At 40.1% G+C, this 23,066-nt stretch overlaps 1 protein-coding gene across 1 annotated transcript in view; it reads right to left on the bottom strand.

The window, feature by feature from the left end:
- LOC111238670 (E3 SUMO-protein ligase PIAS1-like) overlaps positions 1-19,939 on the bottom strand; it is a 51,424-nt gene extending 31,485 nt beyond the window's left edge. Inside the window, exon 1 of the mRNA XM_022768298.1 lies at positions 19,898-19,939. Within this exon, the coding sequence (XP_022624019.1) occupies positions 19,898-19,921 (24 nt within the window). The 5' untranslated portion in view covers positions 19,922-19,939. The remainder of the gene's footprint in view (positions 1-19,897) is intronic.
- Between the last annotated feature and the right edge of the window lie 3,127 nt (positions 19,940-23,066).

Raw genomic sequence — 23,066 nt, 5'->3', positions numbered from 1 at the left:
TTCTATCTCATCGAAGGGGTTCACCCTCAAAGCTGAGCCGATGCTGTGATGTTTTAATCTGCCTTGCTGCACAGCCAGAACCTGCCACTTCTCTGCTCACACTGTGCGGGGTCAACTGACCTGTGGAGCTAATACTGAGCGTAAGCACGAAGCCCCCAGTTGGTTTTGTCCAGTGACAATTCAAACAAGATGGCCGTTTTCAAGGTAGACAAAAAGAGGGAAGGATTAACTAAGATTAACGGACATTTTTTTAAAAATATTTTTTATATAAATATTTATTTTTTCCTCATTGACAACATGCCAGCATTTGGTTATTGTAACTGCTATAGTAAGGGCAATGCTGCACATCATCAATAAAATTACCATTTTCAAAATAAATGACTGAAATGTTATTTCATGCATATTATATTCATGTACCCGCGACCCAAAAATCTAGGTGCAAACTAATCTGTCAATTTTGTCTGCTGTTAACTAATAACCAATATATTAGCTTTCTGACAGTCTGGTCCTGAAATACATCCATTTTTGGAAAATTGGATATCCATGTTTCCAAGACCACATCCACATGACGCCAGCTAAAAATTAAGATGCATGTTTTTCTCTCTGTTTTGTGGCCTTCTGTCTCTCATTAATTCAACACAGAGCTTTTCAGAAAAGACGACTGTGCTGTAAGACTGTGTGGCAGTAAAGTTAGGGAACCTCTCTGTTTTAAATGTCAACAAAGCTGATCCCAGGTTGCACTTCTGCAGCGTGATCCAGTCACTATTTTATGCCTGTGCAGTTGTCTAACATTAGAAAAACAGTACAGATCGCAGAGACTAGGTGGGGAGAGAACGGAGGTTTAACAAGCTGAGACCCAGCAGAGAAGCCGGGCTGTGTCTATCCCACCCCACAGCTGATGTTGTCTGTGATGCACAGTTTCATTGCTTTCTGACTGCAAAGAGAAAGTGGAAGGAGAAATTTAGCAGCATCCTGTTGTCTTTGTGTTTCAGTGTGGACAAAGATCTTTACAAAAATAACCAAACACATATGGAGGCACTGCTGAATGGCTTCCATATAATTAACCGGTTTACTGTGGACACTGTTCACTCTGAGCTTGACTTAAATGACGCTAGCTACAATCTCATCCGTCCCAAAATGTTTGGAAGATTTGGGTGTCTGCAGGGTTCACGAGAGATAAAATTTAACTTTTTTTTGACCTTCTGAGGGATTTTTTCAGGAAGCTGAATTCAATGTTTTTTAAGACTTTTCAGGACCTGCAGAAACCCTTTAGATTCTTGTCGGTCTGGAGAGTGTGCAGGGTAATAATTTGCTATGTCCAGAGCTGGGGAGAATGACGGATGGAGGAATGAGATGATGGGGGATGGGGGATGGGGGATGGGCAGAGAGAGAGAGAGAGAGAGAGAGAGAGAGAGAGAGAGAGAGAGAGAAAGAGAGAGAGAGAGAGCAGCTGAGCCTCCAAACCAAATGAAATTCTCCACAGCTCCAGTGAAAACACAGGAGGGAGGGGGAGGGAGGATGAGAGAGGATGGGAGGAGGGTGGCGAGGCTGGAGGGGGCAGCTTAGATGGACACGTTATCAGAGAAATAAAAAGATCCACATTTCTGTACTGGTGAGGCTAACACTGCGCTGCTGGAATTGTATTCAAACTTTTTTGATTATAAAAAAATAACTGGTGTTAGGAAGATAAACAAGTCATGATTATAATTTATAAAATATATTTTATAAGTAAGTAACAGCAAATCCAGGCGGATAAAGCATTTGATGGTGACAGACAAACACTTAAAAGTATAAAGAGTTGTTAAGTGGGAGAAGCAGCTGGAGGCTTATTGCTTTTTGGCTCTTTAAATTCCAATTTCACTATTCTTTAATAATATAATATCCTGTTTCTGGATATTTAACAATCTTTCTTTATGTCATGGCCAAGTATGGAGTTTCAGAGAAATCTGGATTTTACCACACGTTTTGGTTATAGCTGGTGACATTACTGTAAGTAAGACACCACGGGCCTCATCCACTGCTGCTCTGGAGAAGAAAGACTCACAACTCTGACCTGTAACAAATTCAGACTGATTTGACATTGCAGCTGGGAAGAAAACATCTCACTGTAGTTGCCAAAGTCATCCAAAAATGACTTTTGTGTTCATCCTGCCCATTATTTTCTCGGTTAATCGTTTGACCCGTAAAATGTTAGAAAACAGTGAACAGTTTCCTCGAGCCCAAGGTGAGATCTTCAAAAACTTGTTTTATCTGACCATCAGTACAAAATCCAAAATATTTGGTTTACAATCATATACGTTGTCAGAAAATTGCCACTTTTGCCGATCAATCTACACACAACAACCTGTAATGACCAAGTGAAAATGTTTTTTGAAATTTTTGCAAATTTATTAGAAATCTTAAAGTGAAATCTCTAAATTACATAAGTATTCAGACCCTTTGGCAGCAATTAAATCCACGGTAAGCCTCATGTTTAACTCCCTGCTGATTGGAGCTGCAGCCGATAAATTCCCATGAGTACTTCAGGGTCATTTGATGCGAGAGTGAATGCCGATTGTACCCTTTCACATTTCCGACAAAAGCCAAGTGTTGACAGATGTTAGCGGGTGACTCTCTACAAGCTTTGCACACCTGGATCTGGGCAGTTTATCCCATAAGTGATCGGGTCTTAATACTTTCTGAAGCCACTATAAAGCTGAAAAAAAGCTGCAGATTCTCACATTTGAAGCTGGGACCAGAGAATGTTTTTATTTTCTGTCAATTAACTGTTAACTTCTGCAGCTCTAGTTTATAGTAAAAAGTGCTTTCTTTAGCCTCCTCATGTGCACAAATGCACCATGGGAGTTGTAGTTAAGTGCTTTTACTTTTTAAATCAATGAACCATATTTATATTCTAACACAGTTCCTCTTTGCACTGATGATTCAACTGGGAGAGTTGCATGTCCGGTAGTGCTCCAAATGTCAGTAACCTAACACCGTCTATGCAGAAAATTCACAGAACTTTTACTCCGGGACGCCTGAAATAACACCTCCCACTTCTCAACTCTATTACAGTAATATTTAAAAAACAGAGCACTAAGCTAAATATAGCTTGTTTCCATTCCTATGTGTTATCAGGCACAGGGAGACAGAGACAGAGGGAGATTCAGATTGACACTATTGCATCGGTCAGAGGCTTAGATGTTATCAAAACACCCATATACACACAAAGATTACTGAAAGACGCAAACCAACTCCTGCATGCCTGGTCTCTCTCTTTCTCACAAACACTCACACTCACTCCAAAAAAAACCCCAAAAAAACAAACCCGTACTTTCTACCGTGAGTACACACCTGTTAGCAGCACTGTGCTGCAGCTCACAGCAGTCGACTGCAGTGGAGCCATAATGAAAGGAAACAGGCAGCACGGAGGCCTGTTTGATGGGGAGGGACAGGTTGGAACTGGCCAGTGGCCGAGCCGCCCTCAATGGGCTGTTTTATCTGTCAGGAGACACGCTGGCCTCCAAAACTGCAGAGTGGCTCTGGTTTCTGAGAAAGTCCTGATCAGTACAGGTTACCGCTCTCGCAGCTGCTATGATTTACTTTCCAGGACTCGTCTTTTATTTCCCTTGTTATTTTAGGGACAGTCAAGATGTTTGATTATTTTTCTGCTGTCATTTCTTTTCTGTTCTTTTTTATGCTTTTTTAAGCTGAGAAGTTTATTGGCTTTTTGGTTTTTCTACATCACCTGAAAAGATTACTGGCCAGAGCCCAAACAATACACTGGCTCAGCAAATACAGCTTAACACATACACTCACTGAGTACTTCAATAGGAACACCTGCTTATTATCAAATCAGCCAATCATGTGGCAGCCCTGAAAATGCATAGAATCATACAGATACGGCTGAGGAGCTTCAGTTAAAGGCTACAATAACACGGATAACCACTCTTTACAACTGTGGTGAGCAGAAAAGCTTCTTAGAATGAACAACACATTGAGCCTTGAGGTGGCAACAGCAGAAGACCACGTCAGGTTCCTCTCATGTCAGCCAAGAACAGAAATCTGAGGCTGCAGTGGGCACAGGCTCACCAACACTGGACAGCTAAAGACTGGAAAAACTCAGCCCGGGCTGATGAATCTGGATTTCTAATGAGGCACGCAGATGGTTGGGTCAGAATTTGGAGTCAACAGCATGAATCCTTGGACCCAACCTGCTTTGTGTGGATAGTCCAGGCTGCTGGTGTTGGTCTAATGGTGTGGGGAATATTTTCTTGGAACATTTTGGGCCCCTTATTCCAAATAAATCATCATTTGAATGCCATGGTCTGTCTGAGTATTGTTGCTGACCATGTGCATCACTTTATGGTCACAATTTACCATCTTCTAACGGCTACTTCCAGTGTTAATGCACCATGTCACAAAACAAAAGTTATCTCAAACTGGTTTCATGAACATGACAATGAGTTCAGTGTACTTCTAATGGCCTCAAATCAATTCAACATCTTTGGGATGTGGTAGAATGGGAGAGTCACTGCATGAATGTGCAGCTGACAAATCTGCACGCAATCATGTCATGTCAAAAAATGGGGAAAATGCCCTTCACAATTTCCCAAAGCCCAAGCTGAGGTACTCAAATGTTGCAGTTTGTGCAACCAACAATGCAAAACTTAAAGTTATTAAGTTTTCTAATACAGAAGACTCAGAAAAGGACAAAATATTTACACCTGAGGAGAAATTTGGTATTTTTTATGAAATAATTACTCAAAACAATTACTTTTATTGTTTATCAAAGTTGATGCTGATGAATTTTATTGTTCGACTGAGGCTACGTCCACGCTACTACGTTTTCATTTTAAAATACATCTCTATTGCTACGCTTTCGCCTCTCATCCACACTACTCTGGAGACTTTTGGAAACGCTGCTGGCCCCGATTTAGTTTGACAACTACAGCGTTGCGTTCTAGTCTAGATGGGTGAAAACGGACACCTTTGGAAACGATGACCCAGACACCCACAGTCGCTCCCTGATTGGGTCTCATCTGTATCGACTACGAGTGGTGAAAGCAACATGGATAATGAATTACAAGCATTACTGACCTTGTTGTCTTTGCTAGCAGCTTTTGTGCATTTAAATTGTGCATTTTAACACTGCAGCTCTTTGCTGTCCCTCGTTCGTAGTATTTTCTGCAACTAATCAACGGCATAGAAGACAGTCTGCTTCCTGTTTAACACCAGCTCGCACATGTCTAGTGTACGTGATTGCTGATGTATGAATGCGGAGCTAAAACACTTGTCTGGACACAGATCGTTTTCGTTTGAAAACACTGTTTTAAAATGAAAACACAGTAGTGTGGATGTAGACAAAATCAATTAATTTGGTAATCATTGCAGTTCTAATCAGTGCTGCATGTCGATAAGAAATAACAGTACAGAAATGGCAAATATATGAACTGAAAATAACATTTTTGATTGGAGTTTAGTCTGTTGACATGTATAGTTTATTACGGTTCAGACTTTTTTTCATATATTTGAATATTATTTTTCTTATCTCTAATTCAATAAATGTTTGTGAAACTATCTACTTAAAACTGATGTTTTGTGTTGCTGCTTACAGTTGTTTATTAAGCCAGCATGTATAATTCTAGGATCCTGCAACTGAAGGAGCTAAATGAAAATCAGCCATTATTTATTTTATTTACACCTGTGTTTCTCGGGTGTGAAATGTCTTCAGTGAAAAAGGTCTACTATTGAATTGTGTTGTTCGTTTTCTTAAATGTCATCACACACAATTAGCTTTCAAATTTTCAAAGGGGAAACGACCACAAACAAGTGAAAACTACAAATTCAGATATGTGCAATACACACACACAAACACACACACGTACATTACTCTGATCATGCCAGGTTCAGTTCAACTGAGCACACGTGCAAAGGGCAGTCACAAAGACAAAGTGCATGCCACAGATCTGGCACACAAAGAGTTAGCATGCCAGCAAGAAAAGATTCACACACACACACAGCGCATCAGGACCCGTGCACAACACAAGAGATCATTAAGCTCTCAGAGTTCGCATGTGCTGGCCAAATGACTGGTGTGTGTGTGTGTGTGTGTGTGTGTGTGTGTGTGTGTGTGTGTGTGTGTAGCAAAACCTCAAATGTACCATTCAGTCCCATGACCATCAAATGACATGCACACAATGACACTTTATCCATGTGAATAAACCTGTAAACAAGCTGAAAACAACCACAACCTCCCCTTTCAAAGGGCTAAAGAGAAACCAAAGACGAAAGGAGTTTGTGGTGATGAAGATGATGAACTCCACTTAAAAATCCTTCGATGCAAGATTGAAATGGCCTGGTACAAATTTAGCCCGCGTAGGAAGACGAATTTAGGCTAGCTTTTTTTACACTGCCTGAGGTGACACAGTACACCATAAATATTTTCTCGCGCTGATGACGACACTAAGAGGTAATGTGGTGAAACAGGAGTCTCTACACCACACCTTGATTCTGACTCCAACTTGCAGCCTTCAGTGGTATCATGATTTTTACACTTAAACAGATTAGTCAGAAAACGTTGGCAGTCATGTGAAGGTGTACTGAAACCTCCGTGTTTCCATCATCGCGTTGCCTTAATTTAGTGACTGAGGAGGCTGATGGTTTTTAGGGCACAAATTTCAATCAATCATTTATAGGAACCACTCCAGCTGTACCTCCACGAGTCTCTGGGGATTAAGAACTACCAGCCGATGTAAATGTCAGTCAACGATCAACTTCTGTAGATACTGTTGGCACAAGTTCCTATTGTGAGAAAATGTAAGCGGAACTCAATGAGGCACAATCAATCGAATGCAGACGATGACAATACTCTGCCGTGGATTCAGGATCTCTGGAGCTCAGACGAGTGACCATCAGGCTCTTGGTCACCTCTCTTACCAAGGCCCTTGTACCCAGATCACTCAGTAGTCTAGGAAGAGTCCTGGTTGTTCCACACTTCTTCCATGAAAGAAGTATGGAGGCCACTGTGCTCTTGGGACCCTTAAATGCAGCAGAGGTTTTTTTTTTGTAGCCTCCCCTAGATTTGCACCTCAACACACCTAGTCTCGCTGTGCAGGCAGTTCCTTTGACCTCATGGCTTGGTTTTTGCTATCATATGCATTGTCAGCTGTAAGAGCTCATATCGACAGGTGTGTGCCGTTCCAAATCAAGTCCAACCAGCTGAATTTACCACAGGTGGACTCCAGTCAAGGTGCAGAAACATCTAGAAGATGATCAAGAGAAATGGGAGGAACCTGGGCTAAATTTCAAGTGTCATATCAAAGCGTCTAGTGTAAGTGGGTTAGGGTTGATCAGGGGAAATTTTTTTTTCATTTTTATTTTAGCATAAGGATGCAACGTAACAAAATGTGAAACACTTTCCAAATGCACTGTATGTTGTGGGTTCACAGATAGGGATGGGTATCACATGACATTTTTTTTAGGCCGGTGCATGATGAGTTAAGCAACTAATACCAAAACAATTTGTAGAATTAAAACATGTTTTATACAACAAACATTTCTTCATTTATAAAAGAAAGAGGCCAAACTCTCAAATATTAAGCGTCAAGTGTTTGATTTTTTATCAGGCCTTTGTCTCATTGGTCTCCATCAGAAGCAAGTAACTGCCATGGATGCATACGAGAAAATCAGTGAACAATGGCGCGTAAACTCCACCGATCACATGTGCGCACTCAGTGTCTCTCTTCCTCTTCCTCTGTATGTATTTGTGTAAATGACATTTAAATGTCAATAGGATTAAATTAAACTTCCATCCCCAACAGAGTCGCCGTGAGTTTTAACTGTGTCGCAGCGTCAGACTGAATGGGGTATAGTAAAATTCTAAAACGTCCGCTGGTGTCCCGTAGAGATAATGCTTGCCATTACACCTGACTTGACCAAAGTAGCGGCTTTAAGAAACCAACATCTTTTCCTTTTGAGCTCCACACGTTTGCTAGTAGAGCTAATCTATTGCACTTTACTTGGTTTTGAGGAGGTGAACAGTAATGCAGTTCTTCTGAGTCCCAGGAGACTGGGAGATGGTGAGGCTAATAATGTTGTGCCAAGCAGTTTCTGCAAAGGTTCTGCAGGATGTGTGCGTTTGTGTGTGGGTGTGTGGAGGTTGTGTAGGCGGATAGGGGGGGGAGCGTGCACACTACCTGGCCATTATATAAAGCTCCCACTCTCGGCTAGAGGGCTGTGTACTCAGTGCCAGCTCCCTCCCCATCCTCCACCCCTCTCTGTCCTCCCATCCCCCCCTCCTCTTAGCCTTCCAGCTTCTCTGACTCAGGCTTAACTCTGAAATACCTCCGCCTGTTGTTTTCTCTCCCTTCTGCCTCTGTGGTATCAGAACCAGTGCACACTATGGATCAAAACAAAAGACAGAGTTTGGGACAAAAATATGGATTAGGCCATCCCTCCCCCAAAGCAGGATCGGTTCATGCAGCCTAGCTGGACTGAGTTCAGAATGATTTCTCTTTTAATCATTAGTATGTTAAATGCAGTGCCACCACACCTGAGCATACAGAACTCTAGTCCCTTGCCACAGTCAGATAGTGTATTTAAAACCCACCTTTCAAGGCTGAATGGCACAAAGTTGTGATAACACGGGGGTTTCTAATCTGGTTCCAAAACGGTGCAGGTACATGCTGCTGGTAGTTTTGGTGCCGTGTACGAAGACAAAGACAGATGGCAGGAAAAAAACAAGGCAAAGAAGTGCGATAGCAAACTGGCACTAACAATAGAGTGAGGGCAAAACGCCACATCTCCGACCCCGGTGTTGAAGAAAGGACGGAACAGAAGCTAAAATGCTGAGAATGAAGACATTACATGCTTCAATCCCGCTGCACTGGCCTGGCGAGAAAATGAAGAAGAGTAGGAAGACACTAGTGAGCTGCACTCGCCCTCCGCACCCTTTAATTCCCGCCGACTCGGTGGAGGTCAGCAGGTAGCGATATGAAGGGGAACGGTAACCTGTGACTGCAGGCTGTGTAGCAAACATGTTGCTGGCAGAGAGCACAGATAACTTTTTTATCATTAGAGAGGCCGCTCTGATGTTGGGCTACATCTCAGGACCGCCTGGGACCTGCAGTTGCATTACTGTGGTCTCGTTCTGAGCTTCATTCAAAGAAAGAAGGCAGCTGGCCTGTGCTGAATGAAGTCTCCCAAATCAATTCCTACTCTGCTTCACATATCTCACTGCAGCTGCATGACAGGAAAAATGTGCTGCAATTTGTTTTTGCTGAAACTATGATCCATAGTGCAGAGAAAGCCATTCCAATATAATTTCTTTTTTCTAAATTTAAACCAAAAATGTTTAGGAGTTTAGCAGATGTTCATGATACGTCACACCTCAACACTTTGTTTAGCAGTTTCCCCCATGATGTTAAATTAAAATTACAGCCTTTGGCAAGAAACCTGTCCTGTTGTAGAACAATACCTATTGTCAGTTTACTGAGGATGGCTAATAACATCAAATCTGATACTTGGTTAGGTGTTTTAATTCCAATTAACCTGTAGTGTCATGGTTTGTATTCTTGAATTAGCAGCTTTAATGTATTATGTAGTCATGTTGTTACTGTCACCCTAACAGGCATATGTTATTAAAAAAAAATGTACTCCGTTTATTGACATTTGGTTGATAGGTATGTCACAAAAACCCAATACCCACCTAACACATTTTTTTAACATTACACTGCTGGTTTTCTGAGAAACCAGGCAGACGTCCGGCTGCTGCAGAGCCAGTGACAAACTGGAAAAGTCATGTCTGAAACTATTTTGCCTCTGAGACAATACTGCCTGAGAGAAATTGTGTTTCCACTCTACCCCTTTTTGCATGACCACCACTTGCAGATTGCCTTTGTGCATTCATGTACATTTCCTGTTCAAATGGTTAGTTTATCTGTTAATCACTAGTGTACCATATCACTTTATATTACTATCTACATCCAGTGGCATTTTTTTTTTTTGTAATATATTTTTATTGAGCATCAATGATACAAGTTATGTACACAAGAATAAAACATAGGAAAAATCCTTGGAACAATGCTCACACATTATTTTCAATATGACTTTTTACCCTTGTTTCCTTTGTTATACAAACACAAGTAACACCTCAGCCGACATGTCCCACCCAACCGGAACATGTAGGACACCCACCCAGATGAAAAGAGAAAACATATACATAGGTTTATCATTATTGACGCTGTGCACTTTATACTACGGTTTGCATGAACAAATGATCATAAATGGAGAAGGGTTGCTATGTGATACTAAGTGGGCATGATTTTAAGTCCACCTAAGTACTTCAACACGGGATCCCAGATGGAGAAGAATTTGTCCCTGGACCCCCTGAGTGTGTATTTGACCTTCTCTAACTGTATGAACTGCGTCAAGTCACTCAGCCACAAAGACACATTAGGAGGATTTTTAGATTTCCAATGTAGTAATATTCTTCTACGTGCAAGCAGTGTTGTGAAAGCGATGATGCTTTTATGTCTTTTCCTTATTGCAGAATGTCTTCTATCTGTGATGCCAAATATGGCCGATGCTGCATTGGGTTGGAGATCAATATTAAGTACCTCTGATAGTGTTTTAAAGATCACAGACCAGTAAGTTGTCAGGGCTGGGCACGACCGAAACATATGGGTTAAGTTGGCAGGAATGTTTCGACACCTGTCGCAGCTTGCATCTGTGCTAGGGTATATATTATATATATATATTATATATATTATATATTTTAGCCAGTCTTGCTTTGGAATAGTGAGTACGATGTAAAACCTTGAATTGTATTATACTTAGTTTCGCACAGGAAGTACTGTCATTCACTCTTTGTAGAGCGCTGTTCCAAGTGTCCTCCTCCAATTCCTCCCCCAGCTCATCCACCCAGTCCGCCCTGATCTTCGCAAGGGTTGTGGTTTTAAAAGAAGTTATACAGTCACTGATTCTTGAAATTAGTCTTTTGGAGTTGAAAGGAATTTCTAGCAAATCATCTAAACCAGAGAGTGAAGACATGTGTGGAAAGCTGGGGTGATGACGCTGAATAAAGTGGCGGACCTGGAAATACCTAAATAAGCTAGACCGAGGGAGACCGAATTTGTGTGATAAGTCATCAAAGCTTGCAAAAATACAGTTTATGTACATATCTTTAAATTTATAAATGCCATGTCTTTGCCAAAGAGTAAATTCAGAGTCTAATCTAGCCAAGGGGAAAAGGTGATTATTATGTATAGGACTTGCATGGAGAAAATTCTTAAACCCAAAGTTCCGCCTAAGTTGAAACCATATCTTGAGGGTATTTATGACGATTGGATTGTCAGTAAATTGTGAGATAGAGAGGGGAAGGCTGGAGGTGACCAGGGCTCTGAGAGACGTTGAGATGCAAGATGTGGCTTCAAAGTGGCACCAGTCTGTATCAGGAGTGTGGAACCAACATAAGATTTTTTGAACATTTGTGGCCCAATAGTAATGACAGAGATTTGGAAGAGCTAGGCCACCCTGTATCCAGTGGCAATTTTAAACAGGTAGGCCTACACCTGTACAATAATGCAATATAATGCAATCCAATACAACTGTTCAGCCATTAAGTCTATTTTTATGATAACTGTAATGTTCAGCTTTTGTTGATCCTGTCAAAGAGCTGATAATTGAATTACATGTTATATGCTGTCGTTAGTGATGGTGTTGTACTGGACTGCATTATATTCTGGGGTGTTTCTAATATTCATGTTATGTGTCATTTCATATCATTATAATGTAGTCAGTACAACAGCACCTTGAACTATGACTGAAAAATATTTCCAACAATGTCAAAAAACAAAAGGGAACATTATGAGCTAAAGACAAATACTACATCAGAGCATTTATATTGGATTGCATTAGATATAGATGTAGGTGTCTAAAACATCTAAAACATCTATGATGTTTTGATACAATGTACAGTAGCTCTGTGTGTATCAGTTAGTGTTGTTCATAATTAAACATTAACCAACAATTAGAATTTTGACTAATTACTACAAATCAATTTAACAGTTCAAATATCCTGGGACATCAGTACCATCTGAGCGGGTCTCACAGTTAACAGACTGCGCACCAGACTAACCACACAGCACGTCGACACGCTGCTATTTCTGAATAAGAACCAGCAGACAAGCTGTTCGCTCTGCTCAGGACCCGGACCCTTTATTTTATTTTAAGGTCTGTAAAATACGTCTGGAAGTTCCCCTTTTGTTACCTGTTGTTTCTAATCATTAATCAGCTGAGAACAGGGGAGGAGGAGGAGGAAGTTTTCATTACAGTGTTTTCATTTTGTTAATCTGATAATACATTAGAAAGTCTGGCTACTATTTGCTATTTAGTTTAATAAGTTATTCGACATGTTCCTACACAGGAGAGGTGATTACGCTGGTTATACACAGCGCACTTGGCGCCGGAGGATTCATTATGTGTTTTGAGACTCATCTATTCTAAACATTACATTTTAATCGTCATCGTCATGGTCGGTTAATAAGCCAACTGTGGCCTCTGTGGCCATTAATCCACAGGTAAGAGGTGACCCAGTGGATCATCACAACATTTTCATTTAATTTTGTTCTTCAAGCAAAGCATACAAAGTTGTTTTCTTAAAAATGCTGAGGGATTTTCTGCTCAGAGTGAGCCACTTCCTGAAGAATGAAGAGCGTTTGGTGAATCAGTGTCTTAAGCTGCAGTCCCTCAGGTTACAGGTCACTGGAGAGGCTACGACATGCGCTCTCTTCTATTATTAGCAATTAACCCTTCAGCTCGCCGTTCAGGACTCAACAGAAACATCTTTACCAGCTGGATTCATTCTCCCACACACTCACATAATCACTTCTGCTGAGACAAAGGGCTGTGGGGCAGCAGGTGTCATGATATGACATTAAACAGACATAACAGAGGAAACTATCCGTCAAGTCAAACACCTGGGCATGTACAGAGTACAAATGTCTTTCTTTTCATTTGGTGGCAGTGCCTGACATTCAATTAAATTTTCAATTATCTTAAAATGTAGAAAAAATAAAACCTGGGACATCTAAATGATTTTTTGTGCGTGTTTGTCAAAATAAAACAGCACTTTCTTTTAATCCTTGCTGCTTCCTTGTTCTTTTTACCTGGAAGAGACAGTTGCATCTGGACAAACACCCAAAAATACACATCTCTACATAATCTTAAATCACTGCTTTTGTATTTACTCAAGAGCCAAGTCAAGAGCTATTTGAATCGATGACTGTCCAGTCACACTCACCATGACATTATTAACCCTCAACAGTTCATAAAATAAAGTTAAAAACAGGAAATTGGAAAATGTTTTCTTACATTAACATACTATACAGAGCCTATAAATATGAAGTCTGTATTTCTAAGCAGATGTTTCACATTTTTTTTCCTCATTAACTTGCAAATTTATGCAGCAAGATGCAACAAATTCTTTCCAAATGATTGTTTCTATTTGTGTGACCTGTGGTGTAGGTGCGATCAGGTGTTACTGGCAGCATGACGTCAAATACACTGCACAGTGGCAGTGAAACGTAAAACTTAGGCTGGAGATTTATTGGAAAACAGCAGCCAATCTTGACGTGTGTCATGTGCAAAACCGCATGCAACAACGCTGCAAATCATGAGTGAATTATGAGTCACAAATTACAAAAGTGAAAGTTTAACTAAACTCACAACACTATAGTTGCACAATGCTGCACGTCTTGAGTGGAGAGATTTATGAACTTCAAGGGGGAGGGTTTGACAAACAGACCACACTCTTAAATCCTGGAGCAAGATAAAGAAATATTTTATGGCGATAGGCTTTTCGCAAGACATTTTTTATTCATTTATCCTTCTTGATTCACACCAAAATCTCTCTCATATTCCAAAATTTAAAAACCTTACAAATCTGCCAAGAGGGAGGCCAGTGTTGCCTGTCTTTCTCTTCCAGTTGGAAACACACAATTGAGTTAAAAAAAAAACAAAACTGCAACCTAGCCATGTGCATCTCAAATGTGACACGTTTCCACGGCAACAGGACTGCGTAACAAAATCACCACAGGAGTTCAGAAAAGCTTAGCTTAAAAGTCGATGCCTGCAGACAACATGTGCTCTCAGGACAAAACAACAGCAGAGCTCGAATGTACAATACAGAACATAAATCATAGAGACTGAGGTGACAAAGCATGTTTGTTGTCTTCATCCGCCAGCAGAAATGATAAACTTCACTAAATACCAAGAATAAGGAAAAGGGTAATAAACCCTCCAACAGTTTGTTCCAGCATCAGCGCTGACATCTCTGCACCAGACGAGCTCATGCTTCACATTGTGAGCTTCATACACTCTGCCGTTCACTGCCATAAATCTTTAATCTGCCTATCATCAATCTGATTTTTACATTTCTGTCCTTTCCTGTCTGGGATGGTGCTGTGAGATGCCTCTCTTCATCGCCTGGTATGAGCTTGAAAACACACATGAACATCTGCACATGGATGTAAGCTTTAAACACAACCAGCAGATGACAACAACAGTTATCATTCACACCACTAATTTCCACGCGGATGTCTAATGCTCTTTAAACCGAAAATTAACTTCAGCGATAATGACAATGACAATAAGGGAAATAGGCAGGTGCTGAAAGGATGTAGGGGAGCAGAGATGAGGGCCTGTATCATTAGGGATTAACCTAGCCACAGGCTCTACAAATAGACTGTCTCCACCTATAAGCCGCCAGCGCACAGACAGTTATTTGTATTGCCAGGTTGCTGCTGCAGCAGCTCCAGAGAAGAGAGAAGACAGTTCAAAGAAGCTGAGGCGGATCGGGACTCCTGTGAAACAAAATGCGATGCAACAGGACACATTTGGGGGCCTGGCAACATCAGAGTCTTTCACAAGCACAGATTTTGTCTGGGGCAGCTGCATCACACTTATGCACCAGTTCAGCTATAACAATATATAGCCTGGGGCAACCAAGAACAAAGCGCGCAGTAATTCAAATCAATATACAGTATATTATAGTTGAAGTAAAGTAGTCAATGAATCAATCAGTCAATCGCCCGAACTATTTTGATAATCAATTCATCAACTAATTTTTCAAGCAAAAATCCCAAACATTCCCCAGTTCTCGTCTCTCGTCTGTGAAGATTTGCTGCTTTTCTTTGGTGCAGTGAAAATCTTTGGGTTTTGAATTGTTCGCCAGGTAAAACAAAACACTTGAAGACGTCACCTGAAGCTTTCCTAAAATATGATTGGGGGGGGGGGGCTTCGCTCATTACTGAAATTAAAACAATAAAGCAGGTAGGGCCAAACCATCATGTTACTGGAGCTGAAACTGTTTGATGATTAACAGAAAATTAAACTTGGGAACTATTTTTGACATTTTCTGAGTCTAACAAATGAGAATTTGTTGCCTTTCTTTGCTTTTCATATATATATTTCATATATATCTGAAGTCTGATCTGGAAACATGTGAAGCACGTGTCACTACTTCCTGAAGATTTATAGAAAAATGATTCATCTACTGAACGAGAAAGTGATATCATAATCATAATGCATATAATCATTTGTTGCAGTCCTACATGTTCTACAGAGCAAATAGGGGTTATGTTTCTGCACAGTATACAGCACTGCAATAATGTTTTTGGAAAGTTTCTGTTGTCTTGGTCTGCGCCTTCTCTTGTCATTAATATTCTCTGCATCCACAGCCTCTGAGCTCTCTCTTTGTGGTGGGCTGATGACTCCTGCCACACACTGTCACTGTTGTATGTTTGCTGTCAGCCCAGTGCTCAATATCACAGTTTAGTGCTCTCTAACCCTATGGCGCCCGACAAAAGCCCCAGATGCTTCATGTGGACAGAAGATACAAATTCATTCATTATAATAAACACATTTTGATCTGAGGTGTGAAACAGCAGTAAATAGATCATGCACCACAGTTACTGAGGCTCATTTAATTATTTCATACTTTTAAGTCTTAATGAGTATATTCACATAACAAAGGAGAAAGGAAGGGCAATAGTTCATTATGATTACTGTAACTTTACTGTTTTTATCAGCACTAATCCACTGTTGCTGTGTCAGTGTTAACCATGTATCATGGTGTGCACCTGCAGTACACAGAGCTGACAAATGGATATTAACTAAATATGAGCAGTCATTATTCCCAAAAGCCATGACTTTTGCTTGCACACATAAATGCAACAAAACGTAATTAACCACAGTCTATTAACACTGTCAACTGCAGAGGTCTCGACTGCTGCTTGAAGTTGTTGACAAGTCTTCAGATGTGTCCTTGTCCTACTCTACAAACCTAAAAATAGTTTGTGTGAAGGTTTAATCTGGGGTTTGTGGCAAACTGAATTCAACCAAGTTCAGACATTTTCTGTTTAACTGACAAAATTATTCATTCTTCAATGTTTTTAAGACGATTAAGTTTTTGCTGAAAGATTAAGTATTTAAAAAATGTCAAATATGAACACGTTTTTGCACATTAGCCTAAATGAGACAAAGTAAAGATAAAATAAGTCTGATTTTGGTCTTACTTTCTGTTGAGTTAAAAATATCCTGCGGGTACCGTGGATCGTCTCCAATGATGAGACAACTATAATTTTACACCCCATCCATCCAGCCCTACATCAGTATCTTGTAATGTTGCTTTCTAGAGCTGCAACAATTAGCTGATTAACCGATAGACATTAATCATCAACTATTTTGATGACTGAAATCATTTTAGCTATCTTACAAACAAAAGTGTCAACCACTGGTTCCTGTTCCTCAAATGTGAGGATTTGAAGCTTTTCTTGTCATTCTTATATCATTGTAAACTGAATATCTTTAGGTTTTGGACTAGAACTGAAACAATTAGCTGATTAATAAGAATAGTAATCAATGATCAATGATCGATGCAATGATCGATGAATCACTGAAGTGATTTTCCAAGCAAAAATACCAGAGAATCCCTAGTTTCAGCTTCCTAAGCTTGAGGATTTGCTCTTTTTCTTTCAATTTGTGTGATAGTAAATAAATTTTGGACTTTTTGGGATGCTTTTTTTTTTCTTCCTGTTTATTGGACAAAACAAGAATTTGGAGACGTCAGCTTGGACTTCCTAGAGGGAATTTCTCACTATCTTCTGACATTTTATAAACCAAATGATTAATCAAGGATATAACTAACAGATTAATCGATAAGTTGCAGCCCTGGAGTTGTCACAAATCTATGCCATGTCATATCATGTCTCTATTAATTTGTGTGCCACCTTCATTTATTTCATTCACTTAGTCTATTTTATCCACAGGAATGCATAAGTGATTGGCCGCTGTGAAAAAACACATAAAGCGGGTTAGCAAGAGCCAACTCTGTCACCAGGAAATCACTGCGAAGCCAAACCTCGTTTGTTTGGATTCTAAACAAAGCCCTCAGGCCAGTTTGTCAGATCCTTCAGTGCCTTACAGTAGTTGTATGATGCTGTGAATATGATAGTGAAATTAACTATCCGTGCATCAATAAAAGCCTCCTCAATTTGTATGCTACTGCAAAGTCAAGGGTTTGAGTTAAACACTTATGCATGCAGTATAAAAACAGACGTCCATGTGTGTAGACAAGAAATCTACTACAGTTTTTACTCTAATATCCCACAAAAATCACCTCTATCCACGGTCAAATTAGGGCTGCAACTGTTGATTATTGTTTTTTATTATTCATTTAATATAGTAACCTATAAAAACATAACAAGACATGCCAGTCTTTGTTTGATATACAGTCCAAAAACTCACAGAGTTGAAAGTAGGGCTGCAACTAATGATGATTTTCCTCATTGATTAATCTGCCAATTATCTTCTTCAATGATTGATTTGAATACAAATTGTGAGAGAATAGTGAAAGGTGCTATAAAATGGCGCTATAATTTCCCAAAGCCCAAGACGATGTATTCAGACATCTTGCTTTATTCAACAAACAAAAGTCCAAAACGCAAAAAGCTATTTTAGTTCACAATATCAAAATAGTTACTGATTAGTTTTGTGTCAATCACATAACAGAAAATCAACTGGCAACTATTTTGATAATCAATTAATTGTTAAAGTCAAGCAGAAATGCCAATTATTCCTGAGTTACAGCCTCTCAATTATAAGGGTTAAAAATTGAATGTGTCTGTGGGTTTCTGAATGCTGGTCGGACAAAACAAGGAATTTGTATTTGTCAACTTGGGTTACAGTAAATTTCAATGTGCATTTCTCATTTTTTCCTGACATTATGTGAATCTAGAAAATTATTGGCAGATTAATTGATAATGAAAGTAAACGTCAGTTGCAGCCCTACCCCAAGTATTCAGCTATGGTAATGAGAAATAGCAAGCCCAGTTTGAGAAGCTGCAGCTATCTCCCCACAAAGAATGGCACCTCAGAGAAAGCCCATAATATACAGACACTGGTGGGTTATATAGTAAGACCACATCTGGCTTTTCAAAAGAGGCAGCGGGTCTAGCTAAAAAAAACCCCAGCTCACCACAGTCTGTGTAGCTGAGCAGCAGCTGGCACAAAGGAGCATGTATAGATCCACAGCAACACACTGGGGAAAAGTCTAAAAATAGCCCAAGACTGTGATCAATAACTGCTAGATAGATTCCAACTGTGCTTTACAGCGTTAAATTAAAACATGGTTTCAGTGTAGCTACCACACCAAACGCTGTTGGGATGTAAAGACAAGGGGCATCAAGGTGCACACTGACAGCCCCCCCACCCCCACCCCTCACCTACTGCTCTCTGAATATGAACAATGCTGCCTCCCTGTTCCCATCCAGTCCTGTGCAACCAGACCTCCTGCTCTGACATGACACTGTCTTAGTTTGTGGCGATTTAACTGAGAGTTTTATTGAGTAATTTGCTCCATGTGTGGATAATATAACCGAAGCCTTTAAACTGAGTCTGGAAACACAGGGGTCAGACATGTGGTTAATATGCAAGTGCTGCCTTAGGTGATATTGTACCTTTGTGGTGTTAATAACGTAACACATTTGTGACTTATCAAACTGCTGAAACAAGTGAAGATGGATGAATGTGTGGCCCTCGGGGTATGGAGCAGTTGCCCGGTCGGTAATCCAGCCTTGTGCTTCAGAGGGGCAAATTTCTTAACGATTTGCAAATAATTAATTAATAATGTGGCGTAAACGTGGGGGTCTGGGGTTGATGATCCAAGCCTGACCCCCTGAACACTTTGCTGATTTGACCATTATATGAAGCGGCGTGTTTTTATTATTGCGAGTATCAACAGGTAACGTTACTTCAGCTGCAGACGGACTCTGCCTCTGCTGGGACTCGGTTTGTGGGATCGATATTTACTTCATAGTCATTAATGTGCGACAATAATAGTAAAAAAAAAACAAAAAAACAACAACAACAATAATGATGACGCCAGGTCGCGTGTTTTCGAACATGAACCAACACACATGAAGCTGCTGTCACATTCAAACCGACTGACAGCCTGGAGCCCGACGGCGCGACAAACGCCCCGAAGCTAGCGGTATTCCTCCTGAAAATATCACTCAGCAACGCGAACAGAGGCGGTCACCACGAAGCCATGAGGTGACCCGCTGCCATCAACTTAAAGCAAGACACAGAGGATGGTTTTAAAGTGAATCCCGCCCCGCCAGCGCCGGGTGTGCTGAAGAAAACGGTCCGTTCACACAAACCAACATCAACATAAACATGCTCCTGCAAGCGCTGGCGCTGGCGGGTTCAATAAAGTTCCTGCTGTGTTTGAGCGATAAACACCAAATCCGACACCATCTCAGCCCCCGAGGACTTAAATCACTGAGGCACTGTGTGACTTCACAATCAAACGCTCAGCAACCGAGTAAATTTAAAATGATTTCAGGCTGCGCCTTACCTTCAGTTCCGCACTCTCCGCCATCTTGTATTTCTATGCGCAGGCGTGGTGAAGTGTTGTCACATGACTGGGACGCGCAGAGCGTAGCGTGAACGCGCACACAGCGGTAGCGGTGCGTTCAGGGACACAAATGATGAGAGGAAAAAACAGCTGCGCAGTGATGTAAAATATTATTTATTAGAATGGAAGTATAGAATAATCTTAACTTAATCTTCAATTGAGGTCCACTCTGGCTTTTTATGGACCTTTCAACTAGGTATCGTACTTATCAAACGACTAAAATTAGATTTTAGACTTAAGTGAAAGACAACAAATAGACCTACTATTACTAACAAACTCAAATTCGTTAAGTAGGTGAAAAAAAATGAAAAAATCTGTTTATCAAACTTCTACTGACTTTTAAATTTTACAGAGGTCTAGAGGTAGAGTAGATCTTTAATGACTGCAGTACAGAACCTGCAAGACTGTTTTCTGTAATAATAATAATAATAATAATAATAATAATAATAATAATAATGATAATAATGTGTTAGCCAAGCAGTATAATTAACAGTTGAATTATACTTTTCAAGCTCTTTCATGAGTATTGAAGTGATTCTGCTCCAATGGGTTTTTAAACATTATTACTCAAAAATGCCGGACTTCTCTGTCTATAACAACACTGACCAAATGGTCTGATCTCATCTCTGTCTCAAAGATCGACAAATATCTTGTTAGCCATTTTAAAAACTGTACCACCTCAACATGCTCAGCTCACATTCCCTGTGCCAGTGTTGACCATAGGCCAGCAATGCCAACCTTGGGACACATCTGGTCCAGCTCAGTCTGCTATGTGAGTTAAGTCATTCTTCAAAAATAACTGTTTAAATCTATTCTCCCATCCAGCCTGTAACCTAACCACTGGTGGTCTAAAATCCATACTGTCTGGAAGATTAGAATAGGTCGGACCCATTGCAGTAGATCCACTCTTTGTTGTTATGGAAAAGCCACCATATAAATAATGTACTTAACTGTACACTTTGCTTATATTAGATGTAAACACTGACCTGCAGCTTTGATCCATACTGTACCTGCCCCCCAGCAGCATCTCATCACTGAAACAGTGTCCAGGTTGGTGGCTTGAGTAAGCCAAAGATCTCTGTTAACTGTCATGAGTGGAACTATTTTCTACTGGGGAAATAGTTTATATAAAAACTTCTGACGCTGTCCTCTGTGGATTATCTAAAATAAACAGTATATGTCCAGCACATAGTTAACACAGTAAAACAGAGATATTGTTCTTGGAAAGAGAGGCTTGTCTAAAACATACAGACTGTATGTTCATATATGCTGCACAAAGGAGGAATATGAGAATAAACATGTTTTTCAGTTTTCTAGATACAATTGAAACACTTACTCTCAAGTAGTCATAATAACTGCCGCTTTTAACCTTAAACATTTCTTGGAAACAATCTTTCAAAGGGAGACAAGCAGCACTCCAGTTTATACTGTCATAGTATCAAATACTGGAAGTTAGATCCATGTAACTCTCCACAAGGCATAATCTTACATGTTTCCCCTGGGCCTATATTTATCAAACTACTAAAAGTACATTTTTACATATTTATATGTGATAATGATTAGATATATTCGATTGTTCTGTGTCTGTCAATTATTCCTGTAGATTTAAAGAAATTACAAATCTGTTCTTGAAGAATGACATAGCCCTGAATAAACTGTATGGATTTTAAAGAATGTTCAATGTGGCAGACGTATCTATGATTGCCGGTTCCTTCTCTGAATGTACAGGGGATCAGCCATTTGAAAACTTTAGATTTGCTTTTAAAATAAATGTAAAAAATAGAGTAAGAGTAAGAAGAGTTTTCTCAAAGCTGCGTTCAGGGGGGATTTGTGCTTCTCATTAAACCTTTGAGAGCAAGATAATCAAAAGCATCGCATCGACATACACACAGTGGGTCAGTGCTCTGAGGGGTACTCAGTACATTTTTATTGGCTCCACAGAGGTGCTTCTTTCTTTTTCTATGGTAACTCACTTTTCACTCATCATGGTTAGTTTGCTTGAGACGGAAAGTGCCCTCTGGAGGGAGCCACAGAAGACAAAATAACCCTCAGTTTGAGATTGGAGACTACACTTTTCATAACAGAAAAACATGTCAGACACTTGGAGCTTGAAGTGACTGGTAGGGTCGAACTAAAGGAGTAAAAGATGTCTCAGCCTCTGCTGGCTGATATTACCTAATCTTTGTTATTCTGTTTCTCACAAATTTATTACTAAAAAGTCTAGATTTGCTCTGTACATGTTAAAGCAGACTTTACAGTAATAAAACCAAGTACTTTCCATGTTCGTTGTTATGTGCCCTTTTGTCAAGACATGAATACTTTTATATACCAGTGAGAAAACTTTTTTGTGAAGCATGCGATTCTGCAAACCTGCAGAAAACAAAATCAGGGTTGTAGCTACGACTGAGGATAACAGGTTGTGTCCTGTTTAGTAATTTCATGCCACTACTTTCCCTATTCAACCAGCTATTCAATCAGTAGTAAAGTCAGACAAGAGGTCTAAATCAGACACAAGAAAGCTGCTCACAAGTCTTTGTCAGGGGAAACAAGCAGGTAAAAGATTTAATGCTGGATGAGCCAGCAGGTGGCGCCCTATCATTTCAAATGAAGATGAATCTAATATAACATGAATATTCAGCTCCAGACCCTCCTCAGTGTTACAGCCTGTAAAGCTTGTTTGGTCCTATCAAAGACATCTTTGCTCAATGCAGTGGCTCTCAAACTTTTTCTGACACGCCCCTCTTCAGAAGCCAAAGAAGTTCGCTGATAGGGGAAGTGACTAATGAAAAATTATCCATGTTGAATTTGAGTCAAATAAAGGTCAACAGAATGTCATCAGCAAACTCTTGTTTGTTAATTTTACCTACATAAATCATATTCATTCAACTTTCACTAAATATTGTTCCCCTGGTCATCCAAGCCCCTCCCCCCTTGCAGTGGCTGTATGTCTACAAACCTCCGCCCCCCCAGTTTGAGAACCAGTCGCTTAGTGTAATGGTTTTATACTTCCATCCTGAAAAAAAATTCGCTATTATAACAAACACATTAGGCTTTATGCCCAAATCCATTATCAGAAAATGCTCGTTCCCTCAAGGTGCAGACAAAGAAT

This window comes from Seriola dumerili, unplaced genomic scaffold (genome assembly GCF_002260705.1).
Source record: "Seriola dumerili isolate Sdu_G_001 unplaced genomic scaffold, Sdu_1.0 BDQW01001449.1, whole genome shotgun sequence".
NCBI lineage: Eukaryota > Metazoa > Chordata > Actinopteri > Carangiformes > Carangidae > Seriola > Seriola dumerili.
This window is presented reverse-complemented; position numbering and strand designations above follow the sequence as displayed.